Genomic DNA, 25,059 nt, shown 5'->3' with positions numbered 1-25,059 from the left:
GTGCAGGTTCATAGCTCCTTGAAAGTGGAGTCACAGGTAGATAGGATAGCGAAGAAGGCGCTTGGTATGCTTTCCTTTATTGGTCAGAGTATTGAGTACAGGAGTTGGGAGGTCATGTTGTGGCTGTACAGGACATAGGGAAGGCCACTGTTGGAATATTGCATACAATTCTGGTCTCCTTCCTATCGGAAAGATGTTGTGAAACTTGAAAGGGTTCAGAAAAGATTTACAAGGATGTTGCCAGGATTGGAGGATTTAAGCTCTAGGGAGAGGCTGAACAGGCTGGGGCTGTTTTCCCTGGAGTGTCAGAGGCTGAGGGGTGACCTCATAGAAGTTTACAAAATTATGAGGGGCATGGATAGGGTAAATAGGCAAAGTCTTTTCCCTGGGGTCAGGGAGTCCAGAACTAGAGGACATAGGTTTAGGGTGAGAGGGGAAAGATATAAAAGAGACCTAAGGGGCAACTTTTTCACGCAGAGGGTGTTACATGTATGGAATGAGCTGCCAGAGGAAGTGGTGGAGGCTGGTACAATTGCAACATTTAAAAGGCATTGGATCTGTATATGAATGATTAGGAAGGGTTTGGAAGGGATCTGGGCAGGGTGCTGGCAGGTGGGACTTGATTGGGTTAGGGTATCTGGTCTGCATGGATGGGTTGGACCGAAGGGTCTGTTTCCATGCTGTACATCTCTATGACTCCATATAGCAAAATCCCTGATTATGCAAGTGTATGATTGCCATTGATGTTCAGAATCTCTCTACTCCAGCAGCCATGCTTGAACTTGGTGGTAATGTAGTGTTCTGCGATTGCCTCATAACTGCAATTTACCCGACTGTGACTATTCATATCTCTGATATCTATGCCGCCTTTTCAGCAGTACCTTGGGCTTTAGGGCGACCTCCTTACGTTCTGGATTGCAGGTCCTAAAGTGATGACAGAGCCCAATACACCATGGTGCAGGTTGGGCTGTTGAGCTAAGGTTGTTGAAATGATGGGTACACCCTTTGAAATCCCAGCTGTCCTGTTGCAACTTTTTCTAATTGTACATCGCCTAATAATTTGTTGGTTAAAGGAGGAAACCACTTTCCAGAGCATCCTGGATCTGTTAGGGAAGGGTGTTAAAAGCAGTTTTCAAATAATACTCATTTTACTTTTGTTTTATTCATTCCTGGGATGTGGACATTGCTTGCAAGGCCAACATTTATTGTCAATCCCTGGTTTAGTCAACTACATTGCTATGGGTCTGGAGTCATGTAGGCCAGACCAGATTTATTTCCCTAAATGACATTAGCAAACCAGATAGGGGTTTTCGTGACAATCAACAACAATTACATGGTAGAGAGCAGGAGAAATCTTTTTATATATGATTTGAATGTGGGGAACACAGTATTCATGGTGGCTTGTAGCAGAGAGAGATCCTAATTTCTAAAGCAGTCATATTGGAGTTTAATTCATTTTCACTTGCCACTGATTCTGCTAGACCAGCTGAGTTTCTCCAGCATTTTATCTGTCAGATACAAACAATTGGTCTTAAGTAACTGAAGAGCAGGGAATAAAGTGAAATGGAAACACAATGGCTCATGAGACGAGCACAATTTCTTTTTGGAGGATAATTGCTATCATATTAGGACCAGTAGCCTGTTTCTACACTTGTGCATTTATCAAGGTACCCTAATCACTTGCAATGATTTGGAATACAAAGGGGAAAGCACTTTTCTGATGTCTGCATGACAGTCATTTCTCATTATCACTGAACAGTCCATTGAATATTTCTCATCAAATATCAATCTGTAATCACCTTCACAGAGATCAAAAGATGAGAAAAATCAAATAGCCATCAAAATAAAAGCTCTTTAGAAAAGATTGTGCCTTATACTTGTAAATCTTTATCATTTATCTAAAGTGATGTTGACTCTCATGCTGGCATTTTGAATTTTTTTTTGACAGAAGCTTCCTGTCTTCCTAAAATTGTTTTGATGTGAATTTTCTTAATGATTTCTAATCTTGCTGTGTATGAGTTGAACAAAGAAAGAGCTCATATTTAACATTGGCACCAAATAACCTTTTGTGTTGTGAATGCGTCTTGTCGGCTATGAAAGGCCATGTTTATTTTTCAAGATCATTGCCTTTTTAGACATTACATTGGCTAGGGTCCATCACCTGTTTATAACCCTTCAATTCTGTTACAGTAATTGCTTTTTAATATACGGATTTCAAAAAGAATATTGATCCTTTTTCAATGATTTAATACCCAAGCTTGCGAAGAATCTAGAATGTGGAAACATGCTTATGTGGAAAAATTTACATGTTTCTGATCATGAACTAGAACTTCTTTATTGCAGGATCTATAATAACAACAGAATAAATCTTAGTTCACTTTAACTCATTGCTGTGAAAGTAAGGAGAAATTGGATAGGCCTTTCTCACTTGAGCATACAAGGTTGAGGGTTGACATTTTTATAAAGGTTTCTAAAATCATGAGGGGCACACAATGTGAATAGCAAAGTCTTTTCCCTCAGGTAGCGGAGTTCAAAACTAGAGGGCATATTTTTAAGGTGAGAGGAGAAAGATGTAAAGGGGCCTGAAGGGCAACTCTCTCACACATGATGGTTTGTTTATGGAATGACCTGCCAGAGGAAGTTGTAGATGCTAGTACAGTTGCAACATTTAAACGGCACTTGGACAAGTACTTGAATAGCAAAGGTGTAGAGGGATATGGCCCAGAGGGATAGAGGCAAGTGGGACAAGTTTAATTTGGAAAACTTGGTCAGCATGGACAAGTTGGACAATAGCGTCTGTTTCTGTGCTGTATGACTCTGACTCTATAATGACAATTTAGAGGAAAGATCTTTTAATTTAATGTTCTGGATTTGCGACTGTGATAAATTTGTTTTCGATATTTGGGTGATGCTTGCTTTTGTTGCCCATCACTAATTGCCATTGAGGTGTTGTACACTCTCTTCCTGAATTACTGAAACCTGTCCCACAATTGTGTTGGTAGTGTTATGACTGTGACTGGGAGAATAGAACATAGGAGCAGTAGGCTGTTCAACCAGTCAAGTCTATCCCACCATTTGTTGTGATCATAGCTGAGCAAATGTTTCAATACCTGTTACCTAGCCCTTTCCCATTACCATTATTCCTGCCTTTTAAAACAGCCTCTGTGGTAGAGAATTCCAAAGGTTCAGTAGAACAAATTCTCCTCATCTCTGACCTAAGTGACAGCCCCCTTTTGTCTTTTAAATTTTTAAATGTTGTCCTTTTGTTTTAGACTCCCTGACCAGGGCAGACATCTTACCTGCATCTGTCCTGTCTATTTCTTTAAATATTTTTTGTTTCAGTGACCTTTCTAAATCTCAAATATCCTTGAATATTCAGACCCCAGTCCTGGTCACCATGCTGCCATAGTTCTGTAATGGCAATTGGATCTCTTTGTGCTTTTTAGGTTATCTGTTATGACTTGCGTGCATTCACATGAAGTGCCCTTAAATGTGGCATTTTGACATAATTCCACTGTTCCCCTGTTGAACCATTAAGTAAAAATGTTAATTCAGTGTCCAAAGTAGCCAGTTGCCTCTCTTTAGCAAAACCAAAGGAAATATAATCAGACTTCTACTCACTCCCCCACTCACACCCAAACCAAAGAGGAGAAAAGCTATGTCAAAGGAAACTAAGATTTGATAAATATCCAGTTGTAGAGGTGTCGTGTGTGTCCCTGCCTCTGGATTAGATGGTCCAGGTTCAAGTCCCACCTGCTACAGAAGTGAATTGTGACATATCCAAACTGATTAAATCTCCTGTTCTGATTACAATCAACTTGGATTTGAGTTGTTGAGAATTGGTTATCGTCACAGTCCAATACTTCAGGATTTCTCAGAGAAATACTGAGATATGGAAACACAATTTCCCAGGGATGCTTTCTAAGGAACAGCTTCTGGCATGTCTGCTTTATACACTGTCATCTGGATATGCAAAGCAGAATTCTAAGTCCAAAAAATGGGTTGCTAGGGAATCATTTACATTAGCCCTTAATCCAGTAATAAATTCCTCCTCTATTTCTTTTTTAAAGTGCTTGTCAAGAGTCACTTGATTTTCTGATTAAAAACAGCAGGGATGTTCCAGCACACACTGAACATTTTGACTTCAGGAATTTTATAGGTGGAATGCAGTCCACATCCTGTGGAATACAACTTCAAGAAATCACATTATTATTTTTTAATCCCAAAAATGTCCAAACCATTCAATCTCTTCCATCCTCCTTTTCACATGATCCTTTTAAATATAGATATGTATTCTCAATGGAAGTTTCAAGATTCTGGCTTCATGATTTTGTATGACTAGGAATGGAACCTGCAGGAGTTGCTGTTTTCATGCTATCCTTAAGTCATGGAGGTGGTTGGTTTGAGAGTACTATCAAAGACGTCTTAGTAAGTTACTGCATTACATCTTGTAGCTGGAACACACTACAATACAGAGGTGAACTGGTGGAGGGAATGAATGCTTTAAGGTGGCAAAAGGGATGTTGTTCAAAATGATTTCTCATGGATGTTATTAATGTCCACAGGTAAGTAGGGAAACTTGTCACACTGATGTGCCTTTGTAGATAGTTGAAAAATAATTTTGATAGCTGGAAATGAGATTCTCACTCACTGAATTCCTAGCCTCTGACCCCTTTTATAGCCGCAATGTTTCTGGTCAATAATGACGGCCAGGATGTTCCCGGGGGTATCAATTATGATAATGCTGTTGAATGTTGATAAAAGGTAGATACATCACCCCTACTAGATGGATTACAACCAGGGATTTGAAGGAGACAACTGAGGAGATTGTAGAGGCTTTGGTGATGATCTTTCAGGATCTACTGGAGTTGGGGAGAGTCCCAGAGGACTGGTAAATGGCTAATGGTTACAACACCCCTGTTTAATAAGGGAGGGAGGCCAAAAATGGAAAACTTGTAGGCCGGTTAGCCTAACCTTAGTCTGTGGTAAAATGTTAAAGTCCATTATTAAGGATAAGGTTGCAGAATACTTGGAAGTGTAAAACAGGGCTAAGTCAGCATGATTTCATTAGTAGTCTGTTTAGAATTCTTTTGAGACAAATTAGACCAGGAGAGCAAGTGGATGTGATCTATTTGGATATCCAGACAACTTTTAACAAAATGGCAGGAGGCTGCAAAATAGGATAAGAGCCTATGGTGTTAGGGGCAAAGTACTGGCATGGATAGAGAATTGGCTGACTGAGAGAAGGCGGAAAGTTGGGATGAAGGAGGAAGTTTCAAGATAGCAAATGGTGACGAGGAGTTCTGCAGGGGTCAATGTTGGGATCACAGCTATTTATGTTGTACATTAATGATGTGAATGCAAGAATTGAGGGTATTGTTGCAAAGCCTGCAGATGACACAAAGGTAGTGTTGGGACGATTGCAAAAGGACTTGGGCAAGTTAGAAGAATGGGCAGAGAAGTGGCAGATAGAATACAATGTGTGAAAGTGAGCTTTTTGGTAGGAAGAATAGAGGCTTAGTCTATTTTCAAAATGGGAAAGGTCTTCAGAAATCTGAAGCACAAAAGATGTGAATCCTAGTTCCTGCAGGTTCAGTTGGCTTTTAGGAAGGCAAAGGCAATGTTAACGTTAATTTCAAAAAAGCTGGAGTACAGGAGGCTGTATTTGGAATATGTGAGCAATTGAAGGCTTTGTATCTAAGGTAGGATGTGCTGGCCTTGGAGGTTCAGAGGAGGTTTACACAAATGATCCTGGGGATGAAGGGCATGTCATATCAGGAGGGATTGAGGACTGTGGTCTGTACTTGATGGAGTTTAGGGGATAAGGTGGCACGGTGGCACAGTGGTTAGCACTGCTGCCTCACAGCACCAGAGACCTGGGTTCAATTCCCACCTCGGGCCACTGTCTGTGTGGAGTTTGCATATTCTCCCCGTGTCCGTGTGGGTTTCCTCCGGGTGCTCCGGTTTCCTCCCACAATCCAAAAATGTGCAGGTTAGGTGAATTGGCCATACTAAATTGTCCGTAGTGTTAGGTGAAGAGGTAAATGTAGGGGAATGGGTCTGGGTGGGTTGCGTGTCGGTGTGGACTTGTTGGGCCGAAGGGCCTGTTTCCACACTGTAAGTAATCTAATCTAATCTCATTGAAACTTGCAGAATGCTAAGAGATCTGGATAGAGTGGACATGGCGACATTTCCATTATTGGAGAATCCAGGACCCAAGAGCATAGCTTCAGAGTGAAGGGACCACCCTTTAGAACTAAAATGAGGAGAAATCTCTTCGTCCAGTAGGTGATGAATTGGCGGAACTCATTGCCGGAGAGGGCTGTAGAGGCCAAGTCATTAAATGTATTTAAGACACTGATAGATAAGTTCTTGATTTCTAATGGGATCAAGGGTTATCAGAAGAAAGCAGGAGAATGGGGTTAAGAAAAGGGGTTATCAGTCATGGTCGAATGGTGGGGCAGACACGATCAACTGAATGGCCTAATTCTGCTCCTGTATCTTACTGTCTTATCGTCTAAGATGGTAAGAGTTTGTTTTGTTGATGATTGTAATTTCCTGGTACTTCTGTGATGTAAATGTTACTTGCAACAATCAATCCAAGTCTGACAGTTATTCAGACAATTCTGTGGATGTCAATCTCCGCGGATTGTGAATTTGACTGCAGTCCTCAGTGTGTGAACCCCTTTTATGTTGATGAAGCAGCTGAAGATGGCTAGATCTCAGAGATTGTCCTGAAGATTTTATGCAATAATGTCATGAGTTTATTTTACTTTCAAAATCCATAACCAACTTATTTTGTGCTAGGTATAACTCCTATTTGGATTTGTCACACTATCTTATGGACAAAATAGATCTGGGATTTCTCCACACTTTGTTAAAGTTGACCTGTTTTACATCAACATGACCAGTGGTGGGTCTAGTTCTGGAGCAACAATGCTTTCGTACTACACCTAGATTGGTGAGGTTATATCCTTTGCCATATGCAGTGCACTCATTTGTTTCTTGGTGAATTGAATTAGCTGAAGGTTGCTATATATGATACTATGGTTGCTGCATTTTAGCTTCTTCAGCCTCTGAATTTCTTTTAGTTTTAGATTTCTGTAGTCCTGGTCTGTCATTCTGTTCTTAATCTGCTAGTCCTGTGGCTTTATGGGAAAGGTGGAGTGTAATTTGCTGAGTCATGGGATTACAGATTGTGAATGGATTAACTTTCTTTTTCTGTTGCTGATGGTCCGTGGCAGCTTTTGATTCTATGCCATTTAATATAATAATAGTGTCAAGCAGTACAGCAGAAGGTGTTCTAGTATGAAGACTAGAGCGTGTCCACAAGGACTGTCAAGTGGTTAGGTAGTTTTACCCTTGTGTTGGTTCTTTTCCATTTGTTGCAGCTTTTGTCCTTCAAGGCTGTCCAACTTGATCTCCAGTATTGTTGATGAGCTATATTTAAAGATGGACATTCACATTTTCCAGCCTGTATAATTTCTGTTATGTTGTTGCCTCCAGTATTAGATGTTCACTTTAGAGCCTCAATTAGTCAGCTGTGAGAGAGCAATAAGTGGGATCAGCCACATCTTTGATCTGATGCTGATGGTCTGATGAGACTTTGTGGGTCAGGGTCACTTTTTTGCAAACTCTGAGCTCCTTGTGTCTGTTTTCTCTCTACAGATGCTGCCAGTCCTGCTGAGTTTTCACAATTTCTGTTTTTATTTAAGATAATTGGTCATGATTCTGGATAGAAAAGTTAAATATTTGGTTTGATCTATATATTTTCTATTACAATAATACACTTTGTGAACTATTGTTGAGCTGTTGTTATCACCTTAATTGCTGACAGCAGTAAACCTATGACTGGAAATCCCTCCTGAAGGGATTCTTTTAACCAGCATCGACTATCTAACCTCAACTGTTTCAAGACATTGCCAAGAATCTTATTTGGGCACCCAGCTGTCAATGCTCCTAGCCAAGTAGCCTTCTCCCGGCTCATATTCAAATCCATGTTAACACTGTTTCCTTAGACATTTTTACTGCACGGAAAGAGGCACTTTGGCCTATGCCGTCCACACTGATCATCAAGCACCTATCTACTTTTGTCCTTTCTTTATGCACTTAGTCTGTAATCTTGCATGCTGTGTTGTCGTAATTGATTATCTAAGCATTCCTGAAATTTTGTAATGACTTGGAGTCATAGTCAGAGAGATTGTACAGCATGGAAACAGACCCTTCGGTCCAACCCGTCCATGCCGACCAGATATCCCAACCCAGTATAGTCCCACCTGCCAGCACCAGGCCCATTTCCGTCTAAATCCTTGCTATTCATATACAGATCCAAATGCTTTTTAAATGTTGTAACTGTACCAGCGTCTACCACTTCCTCTGGCAGCTCATTCCATACACGTACCACCCTCTGTGTAAAAAGGTTGCCCCTTAGGTCTCTTTTATATCTTTCCCCTCTCGACCTAAACCTATGCCCTCTAGTTCTGGACTCCCTGACCCCAGGGAAAAGATTTTGCCTATTTATCCTATCCATGCCTCTCATGATTTTGTAAACCTCTGAGGTCACCCCTCAGCCTCCGACACTCCAGGGAAATCGGCCCCAGCCTGTTCAGCCTCTCCCTAGAGCTTAAATCCTCCAACCCTGGCAACATCCTTGTAAATCTTTTCTGAACCCTTTCAAGTTTCACAACATCGTTCCGATAGTAAGGAGACCAGAATTGCACGCAATATTCCAACAGTGGCCTAACCAATGTCCTGTACAGCCGCAAAATGATCTCCCAACTCCTGTTCTCAATACTCTGACCAATAAATGAAAGCATACCAAACGCTTTCTTCTTTTATCCTATCTATCTGCGACTCCTCTTTCAAGGAGTTATGAACCTGCACTCGAAGGTCTCTTTGTTCAGCAACACTCCCTAGGACCTTTACCATTAAGTGTATAAGTCCTGCTAAGATTTGCTTTCCCAAAATGCAGCACCTTGCATTTATTTGAATTAAACTCCATCTACCACTTCTCAACTCACTGGCCAATCTGATCAAGATCCTGTTGTAATCTGAGGTAACCTTCTTTGCTGTCCACTACACCTCCAATTTTAGTCTCATCTGCAAACTTAGTCCTATGCTCACATCCAAATCATATATGTAAATGACAAAACGTAGTGGACCCAGCACCGATCCTTGTGGCACTCCACTGGTCAAAGACTTCCAGTCTGAAAAACAACCCTCCACCACCACCCTCTGTCTTCTACTTTTGAGCCAGTTCTGTATCCAAATGGCTAGTTCTCCCTGTATTCCGTGAGATCTAACCATGCTAACCAGTCTCCCATGGGGAACCTTGTCGATGCCTTACTGAAGTCCATATAGATCACATCTACCGCTCTGTTACTTCTTCAAAAAACTCAAATCAAGTTTGTGAGACATGATTTCCCACACACAAAGCCATATTGACTATCCCTAATCAGTCCTTGCCTTTCCAAATACATGTACATCCTGTCCCTCAGGATTCCCTCCAACAACTTGCCCACCACCGAGGTCAGGCTCGCTGGTCTATAGTTTCCTGGCTTGTCTTTACCACCCTTCTTAAACAGTGGCACCACATTAGCCAACCTCCAGTCTTCCAGCACCTCACCTGTGACTATCGATGATACAAATATCTCAGCAAGAGGCCCAGCAATCACTTCTCCAGATTCCCACAGAGTTCTAGGGTACACGTGATCAGGTCCTGGGGATTTATCCACCTTTATGCGTTTCAAGACATCCAGCACTTCCTCCTCTGTAATATGGACCTTTTGCAAGGTATGATCATCTATTCCCTACATTCTGTACACTCCATATCCTTTTCCACAGAAAATACTGATGCAAAAAGCTTGTTTAGTATCTCCCCCATTTTCTGCAGCTCCACACAAAGGTCGCCTTGCTGATCTTTGAGGGACCCTATTCTCTCCCAAGTTATCCTTTCGTTCTTGGTGTATTTGTAAAAACCCTTTGGATTCTCCTTAATTCTATTTGCCAAAGCTATCTCATGTCCCCTTTTTGCCTTCCTGATTTCCCTCTTAAGTATACTCCTACTGCCTTTATACTCTTCTAAGGATTCACCCGATCTGTCCTGTCTATACCTTGCATATGCTTCCTTCTTTTTCTTCCTGCTTCTACCATCATTTTCCAGGCAATGAGTTCCAGATACCATCACCCTCTGGGTGAAAGAAATCCTTCTAAACCTCCTGCACGTTTTAACCTTTAAATTTAATGCCCCAATTGTTGACGTCCCAGTCTGACAGGTCTTGACAAAGCCATGTTGACTGTCCTTCGTTTAATTCTTGCCTCTTCAAGTAAAGATTTAATTCTATCCCTCTGAACTTTTCCCAGTAGCTTCTCTACTGGTGATAACAGATTATGCCAGACCTGTTGAGTATTTCCAGCATCTTGTTATTTTTTTCAGATTTCTAGGATCCACAGATTTCTGCTTTTATTTTGTCTACTAGAATATTTGGTGCCCTATTTGTTTGTCAAACTTGCCTTCCTCCAGTCCGACATCCCTTGGGATGGGCAAGGCTTCTTGTTCGGAATAGTTACCATTTTCTGTCTAAGCAAAGACCTTTTGAAAACTAGCATTTTTGGCTGTCTAGCAGTTGTTAACCGAGCATGCTGGCATACTTTGACCATTTTAAATCCCTCTTAATCCATTTTAAAATGATCTTCTACAACAGTTGTTATCTTTAAATACTACATGAACGATCAGTGAGCTACACTTCTACATAGTTGTAACTATGTGGTAGTGAGGCAGATAACTTATTTTTGTTAATTTGGAAAGAAAAAAGCTTTTACCAATAGCCTTTTACTATATTGTTCTTCTTATCAAGAAGTGGATTTGAAAACATCTTTTCTTGTCCCCAGAATCCGAAGACTAAAGCTGAGATTGAGAAAATGCTACGCGATGGGAAGAAGAAAGAATTGCGTGATCGCCTGTGCTACAGAATGACATTTGGGACTGCGGGGCTGCGGTCTTCCATGGGTGCTGGTTTCTCCTGCATTAACGACCTGACAATCATACAATCCACTCAGGTGAGCTTTTGGGTCAGATTCTAGAATGAAGCCAAGCTTTGATAGACCATAAGTTATTAGCAAGTTTTAAGAATATTTGCAGTGTAGGTTGAAGTTCTGCATGTAGGCTTGCTTGCTGAGCTGGAAGGTTCATTTTCAGACGCTTCGTCACCATACCAGGTAACAATTTCAGTGGGCCTCTAAACAAAGCACTAGTGTTTCCTGCATTCTGTTTATATGTTTGGGTTTCCTTGGTTGGTGATATCATTCCCTGTTCTTTGAAATTGTGTTACCACAGGAAATGACATTACTAACCCAAGGAAACCCAAGCATATAAATATAATTCAGGAAACACCAGCAGTGCTTCGTCTGGAGGCCAACTGAAGATGTTACCTGGTATGGTGACAAAATGTCTGAAAATGAACCTTCCAGTTCAGCAAGCAAACCTACATCCAAAACCATAAATTGTTTTTTGCATTTAGGAATCATGGTGGTTAGTAATGAAACATTATCACGAGACAGCTGAAGTACATTTAGCTGAAAGTGCATCAAGGTTTTCTCTCACACAAGGAAAACAAACTATTTGAAACAGTCTTTATTTTAAAATCCAGAAATCAAGGTTCAACACTGCTATCTTCAACAACCTTTCAGATACACAAACCTTAGTGAAGGGTCACACTGTTTCCATTTTAAAGTTTCTCACTCAGTGGGCACAGCTCTACAAGGTTTTTTTTCTGACAAACATCTGCATTCACTCAACGCAATCTTCTTCAGTTAATGTTTCCATGAACAAGCTGCTAATGCAGCTCACTTACTCCTCAGCACGTGTTCCTTAAACTTACACTTTCAGCAGCTTGTAAGGTATATTTCTTTTGAAGCCATTTGTTTCTGGAGCTTTCTCATACTGACTTCTGGGTCACTTGGGACAACTGTTCCTCTGTCTGACTTTGTTTGTTTGTTTTAGAGACTGATTAACTGTACTGTTGATGTTACAGGACATCTCTCTGACCTGCTTTTCTCTGAGAGGAGCTGAGACACAACCTTCTAATGGTTCTGTCTTTTTAAAATAACTTTTCTGCCTCCATCTCATTCTGCCATAGGATACCAACAGCCCAGTTTATTTTGCTCTCTCCTCTACTTTATTTCCCAAAGTACTGAGTAAAATTCTCAAGAGGCTTTATTTTTCAATGCCCCATTTAAATTGATATAAACCACTTTCAAGACAACCTGTCATCGCTCTCTGAAATCAAATGAAACCAAGGTTATGTCTCCTCTTAACACAAATTAAATTTAAAGCTATACATGGCTTTGTCCACATTAACTAACTATTTTACTGACCTGGCTTGATAGATAGTTAGTTTTAATTTTGCAGTTTGGTTGCCATGGTGGTCATCTACTGAACACATTCAAAAGGTCATTGCACATTAAAGAAAAAAGAACAAACCATCTTACACTCTACTAAAAACTCGTTGAAACAGTTTTAATTTTATTACAAATATGGGAAATAATGATTTCAATCCTCTTTTCATCAACAAGAACCTTGCTGCTCCATGGATCATAACGAAGGTTCACCCTGTTTCCACTTTTAAAGCTCTTAGTACAGCCATGCCAATTGAGCATTGTTTATTTCCAGCAAGCCTCGACACTCACTTGTTGCTAACATCTTTAGTAAATATTGCTCTGAGACCCTTTTGAACAGACTGCTAACATGGCTGAATTGTTCCTTTAAACACCTCTTCCACTCCTTTTCCTGGAATTTCTTTCTCCTGCCCTTCAGAGTATAAACTGTGCTGCTGATGATACAGGCCTGCCTTCTCTAAAATAAATTTTCAAATACATTCTCTTTGAAAGAAATCCTTTCACTCGCTGAACTTCTAAGGGGAAACTGTATGTGTCGTCAGAAGAAGAGTCCTACCAGGACTTCATGTTAACTGCTTCTTTCTCCGTATATGCTGCCAGATCTGCTGGGTTTCTCTAGCTTTTTCTGTGTACGTAACTGTTTGCCTCTGTCCCCCTATACCATTGAGCACTTTGTTTCTAGGTAGCAGCTCAGTTTGTTTTCCCTCTTCTCTTCATGTTTTCAAATGCAGTGAGGTATTCACTTGAAGGATTTCTTTGAAACTTCATCTAAATGTATGTAAACAACACTTCAGGCACCACTCTCAGAACTCTAAATGAAACAAAAACTACTTTTCCTGACCTACACAACATCAAAATAAAAATAACACTAAAACTCTATACATGACTTTGTTGACTTCTGTTCCACGTGTTAATATATCATGAACCCTTTGTCCCTAACAGCACAGCGGGTGGTTCTATGTCAAATGGGCTGCAGCAGTTCAAGAAGCTGATTCATCACCATCTTCTCTAGAGCAATTAGGGATGAGCAGTAAATGCTGACCCAGTTAGTGATATCCACATTCCATGAACAAATACATTTTAAGAAAAGCTTTTGGCCAACAGATGTGGACAAGACGCACAACTTCAATGTGTTTTTGTCTGATATCTAGTAGATTGTTAAATTTTGTCTAGGCTTCTGAGTAAGGAATGGGTGAGAAACCGAAAAGCATAAGGAACTGTTGAACTACACAAGAAAGATCCAGATAAGTGAAGAATTTTAAAAATCTGCAATACAGATACAATTTTTAAAAATGTAAACACTACTTTAAATTTCATGTTAGAGAAGATCAATTGGGCTTGTTAATAAGGTGACCAAGTGGAAGTTACGATATTGTTTCTTCTCTCCTTCAATTTCCCTGGAATAATCATGTAATGTTTACTAAATGTGGCTTTGCTGTGAAAGCCTATTCAGCCTTACAGTTAGCATCGTGAAATCCGATCTTGATATTTTTATATGATTAATGGTTGGCTGATGCAAAACAAGATACAATTTGTTTTCTTGTGACACCTTTTTATTTGGTCATTTCTGATGAAGGGCTTTTTGCTCGAAATGTCGATTTTCCTGCTCCTCAGATGCTGCCTGACCTATGCGTTTCCAGCATCTGCAGTCCTTGTTTTTACACCTTTTTTTGATCTAATGGCAAATAACCACAATGGGTTACTGATCAATTTAAAGGAAAGAAACCTCAGACAGGTTACTGCTTTCAGAAATGTTCATGGATCTCCAGAATTGCCTGTCCTAATGTCAAACCTAGAAGTGTCAAACTTATTAGACCGAGAGGAGATTGGGAACTCGATACCAGAGGAAAACTTCAAATAACCTGCTATCATATGCTTTCTTGCAAATCTTAGAACCTCTTACAACGTACTGAAAATACCAGGATTTAATGAATTAAGAGAAAATGGATTGAGTATTGATCAGCAGGCAGGAAAAAGGAGCAAATGATTTGTTTTCAAGGTGGAAGACTGTGATGCGTGGTCTACAGCAGGGACTGAGACTTGGGTCCCAGTTATTCACAATATATATCAATTATATGAATTGGGAATCTTTTTCATATTTGTTAATGATACAAAATTAGGTGGGATTGTGAATGTTAAAGACTCTTCAAGTTGATTGAGTGAGCAAGTATATGGTGGATGCTCTATAATGTGGATAAGTGAGACATTGCCCTCTGTGGTACTAAAATAGAATAGTACTATATTATTGAAATGGTGATTAGATTCGAAAGGTTGCTGTGCAAAGGGTTCTGTTCACAGTCATTAAAAGGGATCATGTAGGTGCAGCAAGCACTGAGGAAGACAAAGGTTTACCAGACTGATTTCTGTGTTGGCAAGTTTGTCACATGAGGAGAGATTGGGCCAACTGAGCCTGTATTAACTTGGATTTAGGAAAATGAGTGGAAATGTCATTGTGGGAGTTGGGCAAACTTGATGCAGGAATACTGTTTCCACAGGCGTAGAGTCATAGAGATGTACAGCATGGAAACAGACCCTTAGGTCCAACCCGTCCATGCCGACCGGATATCCCAACCCAATCTAGTCCCACCCGCCAGCACCCGGCCCATATCCCTCCAAACGCTTACTATTCATATACCCATCCAAATGCCTCTTAAATGTTGCAATTGTACCAGCCTCCACAACTTCCTCTGGCAGCTCATTCCATACACGTAACACCCTCTGTGTGAAAAAGTTGTCCCTTGGGTCTCTTTTTTTTAATATATCTTTTGCGCCCCCCCCACAACCCTAAACCTATGCCCTCTAGTTCTGGACTCACCGACACCAGGGAAAAGACTTTGCCTATTTACCCTATCCATGCCCTTCATGATTTTGTAAACCTATATAAGGTCACCCCTCAGACTCTGATGCTCCAGGGAAAACAGCCCCAGCCTGTTCAGCCTCTCCCTGTAGCTAAAATCCTCCAACACTGGCAAAGTCCTTGTAAGTCTTTTCTGAACCCTTTCAAGTTTCACAACATCTTTTCGATAGGAAGGAGACCAGAATTGCATGCAATATTCCAACAGTGGCCTAACCAATGTCCTATACAGCCGCAACATAACCTCCCAACTCCTGTACTCAATACTCTGACCAATAAAGGAAAGCATACCAAATGCCTTCTTCACTATTCTATCTACCTGCGATTCCACTTTCAAGGAGCTATGAACCTGCACTCCAAGGTCTCTTTGTTCAGCAACACTCCCTAGGACCTTACCATTAAGTATATAAGTCTTGCTAAGATTTGCTTTCCCAAAATGCAGCACCTTGCATTTATCTGAATTAAACTCCATCTGCCACTTCTCAGCCCATTGGCCCATCTGGTCCAGATCCTGTTGTAATCTGAGGTAACCCTCTTCGCTGTCCACTACACCTCCAATTTTGATGTCATCTGCAAGATTACTAACTGTGCCTCTTATGCTCGCATCCAAATCATTTATATAAATGACGAAAAGTAGAGGGCCCAGCACCGATCCTTGTGGCACTCCACTGGTCACAGGCCTCCAGTCTGAAAAACAACCCTCCACCACCACCCTCTGTCTTCTACTTTTCAGCCAGTTCTGTATCCAAATGGCTAGTTCTCCCTGTATTCCATGAGATCTAACCTTGCTAATCAGTCTCCCATGGGGAACCTTGTCGAACGTATTACTGTAGTCCATATAGATCACATCTACTGCTCTGCCCTCATCAATCTTCTTTGTTACTTCTTCAAAAAACTCAATCAAGTTTGTGAGACATGATTTCCCACGCACAAAGCCATGTTGACTATCCAGAGTCAGTCCTTGCCTTTCCAAATACGTGTACATCCTGTCCCTCAGGATTCCCTCCAACAACGTGCCCACCACTGAGGTCAGGCTCACCAGTCTATAGTTCCCTGGCTTGTCCTTACCACCCTTCTTAAACAGTGGCACCATGTTTGCCAACCTCCAGTGTTCTGGCACCTCACCTGTGACTATTGATGATACAAATATCTCTGCAAGAGGCCCAGCAATCACTTCTCCAGCTTCCCACAGAGTTCTAGGGTACACGTGATCAGGTCCTGGGGATTTATCCACCTTTACCAGCAGTCCCTTTACCTGCGATTATCTGCCTCCAATCAGCTTTCGAAAGTTCTTGCCTAATACCGTCAAAATTGGCCTTTCTCTAATTTAGGACTTCAACTATTAGATCTGGCCTATCCTTTTCCATCACTATTTTAAAACTAATAGAATTATGGTCGCTGGCCCCAAAATGCTCCCCCACTGACACCTATGTCACCTGCCCTGCCTTATTTCCCAAGAGTAGGTCAAGTTTTGCACCTTCTCTAGTAGGTACATCCACATACTGAATCAGAAAATTGTCTTGTACACACTTAAACATTCCTCTCCATCTAAACCTTTAACACAATGGCAGTGCCAGTCGATGTTTGGAAATTTAAAATCCCCTACCATAACTACCCTATTATTCTTCCAGACAGCTGAGATCTCCTTACAAGTTTGTTTCTCGATTTCCCTCTGACTATTGGGGGATCTATGATACAATCCCAATAAGGTGATCATCCCTTTCTTATTTCTCAGTTCCACCCAAATAACTTCCCTGGATGTATTTCCAGGAATATCCTCCCTCAGCACAGCTGTAATGCTATCCCTTATCAAAAATGGCCCCCCCCACCCCCGGCCCCGCCTTGCCTCCCTTTCTATCCTTCCTGTAGCATTTGTACCCTGGAATATTAAGCTGCCAGTCCTGCCCATCCCTGAGCCATGTTTCCGTAATTGCTATGATATCCCAGTCCCAAGTTCCTAACCATGCCCTGAGTTCATCTGCCTTCCCTGTTAGGCCCCTTGCATTGAAATAAATGCAGTTTAATTTATTAGTCCTACCTTGTCCCTGCCTGTTTGATTCACTGATGTTCTCAGCTGTACCCGTCTCAGATTGATCTCTTTCCTCACTATCTCCCTGGGTCTCCCCCCCCCCCCCCCCCCCCCCCCCCACCCCCCCACCTTACTAGTTTAAATCCTCCTGAGCATTTCTAGCAAATTTCCCTGCCAGTATATTAGTCCCCTTCCAATTTAGGTGCAATCTGTCCTTCTTGTACAGGTCACTTCTACCCCAAAAGAGATTCCAATGATCCAAAAATGTGAATCCTTCTCCCATACACCAGCTCCTCAGCCATGCATTCATCTGCTCTATCCTATTCCTGCCCTCACTAGCTTATTGCACTGGGAGTAATCCAGATATTACTACTCTTGAGGATCTCCTTTTTAAATTTCTGCCTAACTCTCTGTAATCTCCCTTCAGAATCTCAACCTTTTCCCTTCCAATGTTGTTTGTCCACATTGGAACCATGACCTCCTGCTGGCCCCCTTCCCCCGTGAGAACATTCTGCACCCTCTCTGAGATATCCTTGATCCTGGCACCAGGGAAACAACACATCATTCTGCTTTTTCTCTGCTGGCCACAGAAACGTCTGTCTGTACCTCTGACTACAGAGTCCCCAACACAATTGATCTCTTGGAAGACGATGTACCCCTCATTGCATTAGAGCCAGTCTCAATACCAGAAACTTGGCTGTTCGTGCTATGTTCCCCTGAGAATCCATCACCCCTACATTTTCTAAAATAGCATACCTGTTTGAAATGGGTATATCCACAAAAGACTCCTGCCCTAGGTGCTGACCTCTCTCACCCTTCCTGGAATTAACCCATCTGTGTGACTGTATCTGAGACTTTCCCCCCTTCTTATAACTGCCATCCATCACATACTGTTGCTGTTGCAAATTCCTCATTGCTTCTATCTGTCTCTCCAACCAATCCACTCGATCTGATAAGATTCGCATCCAACAGCATTCATGGCAGATATAATCCGCAGTAACCCTTAAACTCTCTTTAAACTCCCACGTCTGACAAGAAGTACATATCACTGCAAAGGCCATTTTTGCTTCTTCCCAATCTACAGACCCAGAAAATTACACCGTCTTTTCCTCTACAAACACCGCCCCTGGTTAAATTAATAGCTATGGCTTATATTTTAAGTTTAATCAAGAGACTTATCTCCAAAAACATATAATAAAGAAAGAATCCACTATACACACTACTGCAGCCTTTCTCTTGGACAGACTTAAAACAACAATTAACTTATCTGATTCTGTGCTGTGAACTTCGCCCAACAGGTTCCTCCAAGATTAGTTGTGAAACTCACTGTTAATTTTCCCAGATGCACTCCGATGTCTAGCGATACACAAATTCAAACAGCCAAGGCAGTAACTGTGCAGGTGTTTTCTCTCTCTCTCTCTCTCTCTCTCTTCTGCACTGTCCTCACCATGTACTTCCTTTGTCTGCTCTTCTCCCTTTTAATCTGCTCTTGTTTTGACTTTTTTTTCCCCAAATTTCCAAAACAATGCAACAGCATATAAAACAGTAATTGTTGCTCCTGGAATTCGAGGAAATCACCTCCAACACCTAAAATACCTCAAATAAAGAGCAGCTCTTACAGCCAGAAACTTTTCCTGTCCTCCATCTTGGATTACCCAGAATCCCCCAGAGTTCCAGATGAAGGGGTCATGGTCTCAGGATATGGGGTAGGCCATTTCAGACTGAGATGAGAAGTTTGTTTGCTCAGAGGTTGGTGAACCTGTAGAATTCCTTACCATAGAAGGCTGTGGAAGCCAAGTCCAAATATCTTTAAGAAAGGAATAGATTTCATAGGCTAAAGGTGTTGAGAGGTGAGGAAGGGAATGGGTGTATGGTATCAAGATAGAGGTTCAACTCTGATCATATTGAATGATGAAGTGGGTTCAACGGGCTGAATGACCTACTGCTGCTCCTATTTTCTATGTTTCTTAAAAGCTACTGGGGTAGTTTGGCGAAATATGTGGCCTTTAGCTTGATTTGAAAATATTACCTAAAACAATGAAATGCTAAATGTGATCACGTTAACCTCTAATGTTGAGTAATTGTAAAATTAGTAATGGGGATTTCCTCCTGTTTGCGAATACCTCTTGAACATTAAGGCTGTGACTGGAGCGTGATTAGCAGTTGCCACTGGTGTCCAGTCAGTTAGTATTTACTTTCTGTCCCCTGTAAAGAAGATGGATGTGGTCAGCATATCAGCAGACAGCAGTGCTGATGTGACACAGTCTGTCTAAAGAAGTGTGGGTCTGTTGAGTTTGTGGTCCAGAAATGCACAAATTAAGATGGAGAGAAATCATAGCACTGAGCATTTGAAGTAGTGTGTGGGAGGACATCCTATCACAACAATCCCAAGACGAGGGCCTCTAACTGAGTGTTAGTGAATTTTGAGAAGATCTTGAGGGCATCCTGAAATCGAACCCTGAAAAGATATTTCCAGAGTTTCTTTTGTGGAACCTTTGGGGAGAAATTTGATAGCACCTGAGAAAAGGTCAAGGATAACAATGTGCAATTAATCCATGTCCATTTGCTTCTAATGTAGACAGACTCTGTGCTCACTTATCTTTGGTTGCATGTTGTGGCCATTTAAGCATGCTGATGAGTTAGTTGACCACCTGAGTAGAGGGTACAAAATAGTAAGAGATTAGAATGGGTATAGGGTAACCTGTACTTCTTTTAAGGCCCAGCCTACAAGGCAAGGATTATGTTTTGGCTACAGCAGGTGATAGGAGTCATTATAGAAGTGAGTTTGATCTGAGAAGGATACAGCACAAGATAGAGAGCGTGGACTCAAAAGTTTGCCTGATTCAACCTGGACTTTTTAGTGCAGAATGTGGATAAGAGGAAAGACATCCCCGACCCCCTGTCTGTCAGAGGCGAGGAACTTCTTAAAAACAGCAAACTCTAGGAGGTTCATGAACATGGGAATGGGAGGAGGCCACTTCACTCCTTGAATCTTCCTTTATGCAGTGAGATCATGGCTGATCTATGACCTAACATCATATGTGCTGATTTCCCCCAAATACCTTCACACCTTTTTGCCCCTTTTTGAAAGATTTTGTTTTTAAACTGAACTAAGTGTAGAGCTCTTGTAATCTTTAAATGCTCCTTAGATCTAGAAGTGGTACCAGACAACTCTGAATTGTAAATGTTACACTATAAACCTTCTTTTAAAAAAACAAGAATGTATTTTCTTTTATTTCTGATTGTGGACTGAAATGAAAAAAAATGGATTGTTGAAGGACTACCATGCATTTTCAAAAGCAAGTAACCTGATACTCATTCTATGTGCTATTTACAAAGCTGATTGTTCAAAATGAAAGCTTAGTTTGTAGATGAACTGGCGCCAAACGATCTGGACAAGTGGAGCTTTGCTTATGGCAAATAACTGATTAGCCTGTAGACCAGTGACCAGTCATTAACACAGGCCTCCTGACAATTATGTGATCGGTTTCCAGTTGGCTAAGCAGCTTAGGGTACAAATGTTTTCACAGAAACAATTGAATCTCTTTTCTCTGCAATTAAAAGTATCTCAGACCTAAAGGTAGCCAGTTTTATTGATGCTGTAAGCTATTGACTTTATAAGTGTGATTTGGCCGCACTGAGCCTTCTATAAGCAAGTGAACGTATCTGGAAAAGGAGAGTCAAAAGAGCAGCATGTCCTGACAAACCAGAAGCACCGTCTCAGTGGAACCTGCGAACAAGGACCACTGATCTGTCCACTCGGTCTTTTAGTCTATCCATTTTGTGTGTGTGTGTGTGTGTGTGTCACTGCCCACTGAGAGAAGAAATTCCTCCTAATCTTAGTCTTAAGTAAGCAACCCCTTATCCTGAGATGATGCCCTCGGTCCATCTTGAGCAAAGGGAAATGGCATTTCCGCATCCACCCTGTCGAGACCCCTAAGAATATTGCCATTAGGTTGCCTCTTATTCTTCTTTATTCCATCAAGTAAACGCCCAGCCTACTCATCCTGTCCTCATCAGACAGTCTCTTGGGGTGACATGGTGCTCAGTGGTTAGCACTGCTGCCTCACAGCGCCAGGGACCCGGGTTCAATTCCCGCTTTGAATGACTATCTGTGTGGAGTTTGCACATTCCCCCTGTGTCTGTGTGGGTTTCCTCTAGGTACTCCAGTTTCCTCCCACAATCTAAAGATGTGTAGGTCAGGTGATTTAGCCATGCTAGGTTGTCCATAGTGTTAGGTGTATTAGTCAGGGGTAAATATAGAGGAGGGGAATGGGTCTGGGTGGGTTACTCTTTTTGGAGGGTAGGTGTGGACTTGTTGGTATGAAGGGCCTGTTTCCACACTATGGATTCTAATTCTAATTCTCTGCACTGTCTCCAATGGCAGTTGATCTTTCCTTAGATAAGAGACCCAAAACTGTACATAGGATTCTAGCTATAGCCTAACTGGTGCCTTGTATAATTTTAGGAAAGCTTCCCTAATTTTATATTCCATTTCTTTTGAAATAAAGGCCACTTGCCTTCCATATTACCCACAGAACTTGGATGCTAGCTTTTATGATTCAAGAACAAGCATTCTGCATACTTCTGTTCTGTAACTGGCTGTCGTCTTCTCAATTTAAATAATGTTCAGCTTCTGTATTCTTCCAACCAAACTGCATAACCTCACATTTTCAATATTTTATTCCTCTGGCAAGATTTTACCCACTTGCTTCACCTGTCTGTAAGCTATTGACTTTATAAGTCTGTGGCGTCCACCACCTACCCTCTTGCCTAAACTTGTAAACAAGTGTTTGTTGATGAGCTTTTCTTTAAGTCTGTAGCAGGCAGACTACCAGGTTCCCTCCCTGTGACATTATTTTTCACTTTACTAACATCTTGGCAAAATTTTTTTTTAAAATGCCAAAACACTGAACACTTTCAAATAGCGAATCAGATAAGGATATGTGGTTGCGGAAGTCAGATCTAGTGTTGCAGTTTTTCAACTATCTTGGGATGACCGCAATTTGTTTTGACAAATTGCTGATTACGTTTATGTGCTTTAGGAATTGAGGTTCACCAGTTTTCATCACAAAACACCACCTCTTTCTCTTTTCTCACTCTTCAGAATGTACTCAGTAATATGGAAGCATCAGGTTAGTGATGACTTAGTATTGAGTAAATTCTACCTGAATTTAGAGTTTTAAAGCCTCATTTTATATATTTGCTAGTTTGCTTTAATGCACTTGCCTATTGTCCTACTGCCTGGTTCAAGAAACCAGACTGTTTTAAACCAGTAGTCTGAATTTTCTGACAGTCTGAACAAATTGAACGTATTAATAAATATCCAGGACAGCTACAGGAAAAAAATAATGAAATGATAATTATAATTGTAGACTAATGACTCTGAACAATTGAATAAATCCTTAACACTAGACAGCATTTATTCCAGAGTACTGATAGTGACTAGAAAAGAGATTTGAGGGGCACTGGCAAGATGGAGATAGTAGAAACTAATGAAACATTCTTAGAATGGTAACTGGTCATTGTAGTGTGGTGATGTTACAGTTCACTCAGGCAATTTTGAATTGCTGTGGCAACATGAGCTTTTATATGCATGCTGTCATCTGGAGTTGTGTGTAGTGATGATGGAAGCTCTAAAGTTCTTTTTCTCTGGTCTGATCAGGAAATCTACTTTCACTGCCTACCATTGGTGTGTGTTGGAGACTCTGTAGATTGATGGTTATGCTGTTTGGCTGCTTTATAAATGCACCTTCCTTGACCATTAAGTACTGGAGTTGGCCACAAGCACAGGATTCCTGGTCTGGAGGCAGGAATGCTATACAAACATGAAATGTAGTTTCCAAGTTCAAAAGAGACAAAGCCAACATTGTTAGGTTAGGTAAGGTTGACTTTCATCCATGTCAAATAATAGAATTGATTTTCTACAGCTCACTTGATGACCATCTGTAGATCAGTAAAACAGCCGATAGCAGTTGGCATGAGATGATTGTACATGTCTACTAGTATCGACTATGGGAAGCCCTATGGTATGATGCACATTAACTTTCAAAAGGCTTTTCATAAAATTCAACACAAATGATTAAATAACCTAAAGGCAATAGAGATTCAGATGTAACAGATATGAAACAGGGCATGAAATATATTCCGTGAACAAATACTTTGGGTAGAATGTTAGATTTCTGATTGAGTTTTGTAAATAAGTGACTGGCTGATTTTTAAAAGAATAGATCTGTGTTATTGACCATATTACAAGAGTAAAGTAGTAATTGTGGTCAAGCTTCATTTGCTTTGTGTGTATTATGTCAGCTGTGTGTTAGGTGGGAGCACTCCATTGAGTTGAGAAGTTCTGGTTTCAAGGTGTACTTCAAGACTTGAGCACAAGAGTCAAAATGTAATATTAGGAGAGTACCACACTATTGGGAGTGCTTTTGGATAAGATGTTAAATAGAGGCCCCAACTGACCCTCAAATGGATGTAAAAGATCCCATGCTGCTGTTTTAAAGAAGACCAGAATAATTAGCCCTGGTGTCCTGTCAAATGTTTACTTATTGCTCTATCAACATCTCAAAACAGTTTGGTCTTTATTTTGGTGTCGCTGTTTGTAGGAGTTAGCTATACGCTGAACTTGGTGCCATGTTTCCTACATTATAATACAGGCTACACTTCAAAGGTGTCTCCTTTGTTGAAAAATGCTTTGAGAAATCCAACAGTCATGGAAAGAATAATATAAGTCTATCTTTATTAGCCTTGTATTGTCCTTTGTAAACAGGCCAAGTACCAGATGTCAGTCCATCAGTTGGTTTTAAGTACTATTAGTAACTCATAAATGATCAGATTATATTCAATTTTAAAGCTCATTCCTTGGAGGAAGTTTGTTTAAAGTTTCTTGTTTTCACCTTTGCAGGGTTTGCTTAAGTACCTTGAGAAGTGCTTCTCAGACCTGAAACACAGAGGTGTTGTGATTGGATATGATACTCGAGGTCAAGAGACTACCAGCTGTAGTAGCAAGAGGTAAGTGCCGTTCAAAATTTCTATAACGTTTTTATTTCCTTTTTAATCAGGCTTGAAAGTGGTCAAACCAATACAACAATTACTCTAAACTGCATCAATGTTTGCTTCTCCTAATGGAAATCCAGAAGCTGAAAATTCCTTTATTTTTGAAGAGAATTTGCAGTTGTTAGTCTGTCACATTTCAAAAGTGGATAAATGGTTAGGTCATTAAGCCCCTGGAGCCAATTCTGCCTACTCAATGAGTTGATTATTTGCCATTAATCCATATCCCTTCAAATCTATCAGTACTGAATTTATTCTTGTAATGTGCATAATTGCAGTGTCGTTTCCACTTTAAAATTTATATTTTTTTTTGTGTGAAATGTTGAGTGACTATCTGAATCTTGATGAAGGTTTTTCAAGACAAGTTGTGATCTGCATAGTAAGTATGATCTGATGATTAATGATACGAAAATTATTTTCTTACCATTTGCTACAGACTTGCCCAGTTGACTGCTGCTGTATTCCTTGGAAAGAATATACCTGTGTATCTGTTTTCTACCTATGTGCCAACACCATTTGTGGTAAGAATTGATTGTGATTACAGTAAATCTATCTGACTTGACTATCTGATGCTGTCAAGCCTGGATGAGCAGAAAGCATTCTTAATAAATCCAATTTAAGATTCTGGAGAAAAGCTTCAAACTTGGAATGTGTGGGAGATTGTGTAGCATTGGTTTAAATGCAACATTTTCAGAATGTCAGTTCCAGTCTAATCCATGTCAGA

General features: G+C 40.8%; 1 protein-coding gene across 4 annotated transcripts in view; it reads left to right on the top strand.

The window, feature by feature from the left end:
• The window catches only part of pgm2l1 (phosphoglucomutase 2-like 1), a 162,548-nt gene that overhangs the window by 50,111 nt on the left and 87,378 nt on the right, over positions 1-25,059 (top strand). For all 4 annotated transcript variants that reach the window (XM_072576719.1, XM_072576718.1, XM_072576716.1 and 1 more), the window contains 3 exons: positions 10,891-11,058; positions 24,187-24,293; positions 24,772-24,856. In XM_072576719.1, the coding sequence (XP_072432820.1) occupies positions 10,921-11,058; positions 24,187-24,293; positions 24,772-24,856 (330 nt within the window). In that variant the 5' untranslated portion in view covers positions 10,891-10,920. The remainder of the gene's footprint in view (positions 1-10,890; positions 11,059-24,186; positions 24,294-24,771; positions 24,857-25,059) is intronic.

Source organism: Chiloscyllium punctatum, chromosome 9 (assembly GCF_047496795.1).
Source record: "Chiloscyllium punctatum isolate Juve2018m chromosome 9, sChiPun1.3, whole genome shotgun sequence".
NCBI lineage: Eukaryota > Metazoa > Chordata > Chondrichthyes > Orectolobiformes > Hemiscylliidae > Chiloscyllium > Chiloscyllium punctatum.
The sequence above is the reverse complement of the archived record's forward strand: the minus strand, read 5'-3'. Positions and strand labels throughout refer to the sequence as shown.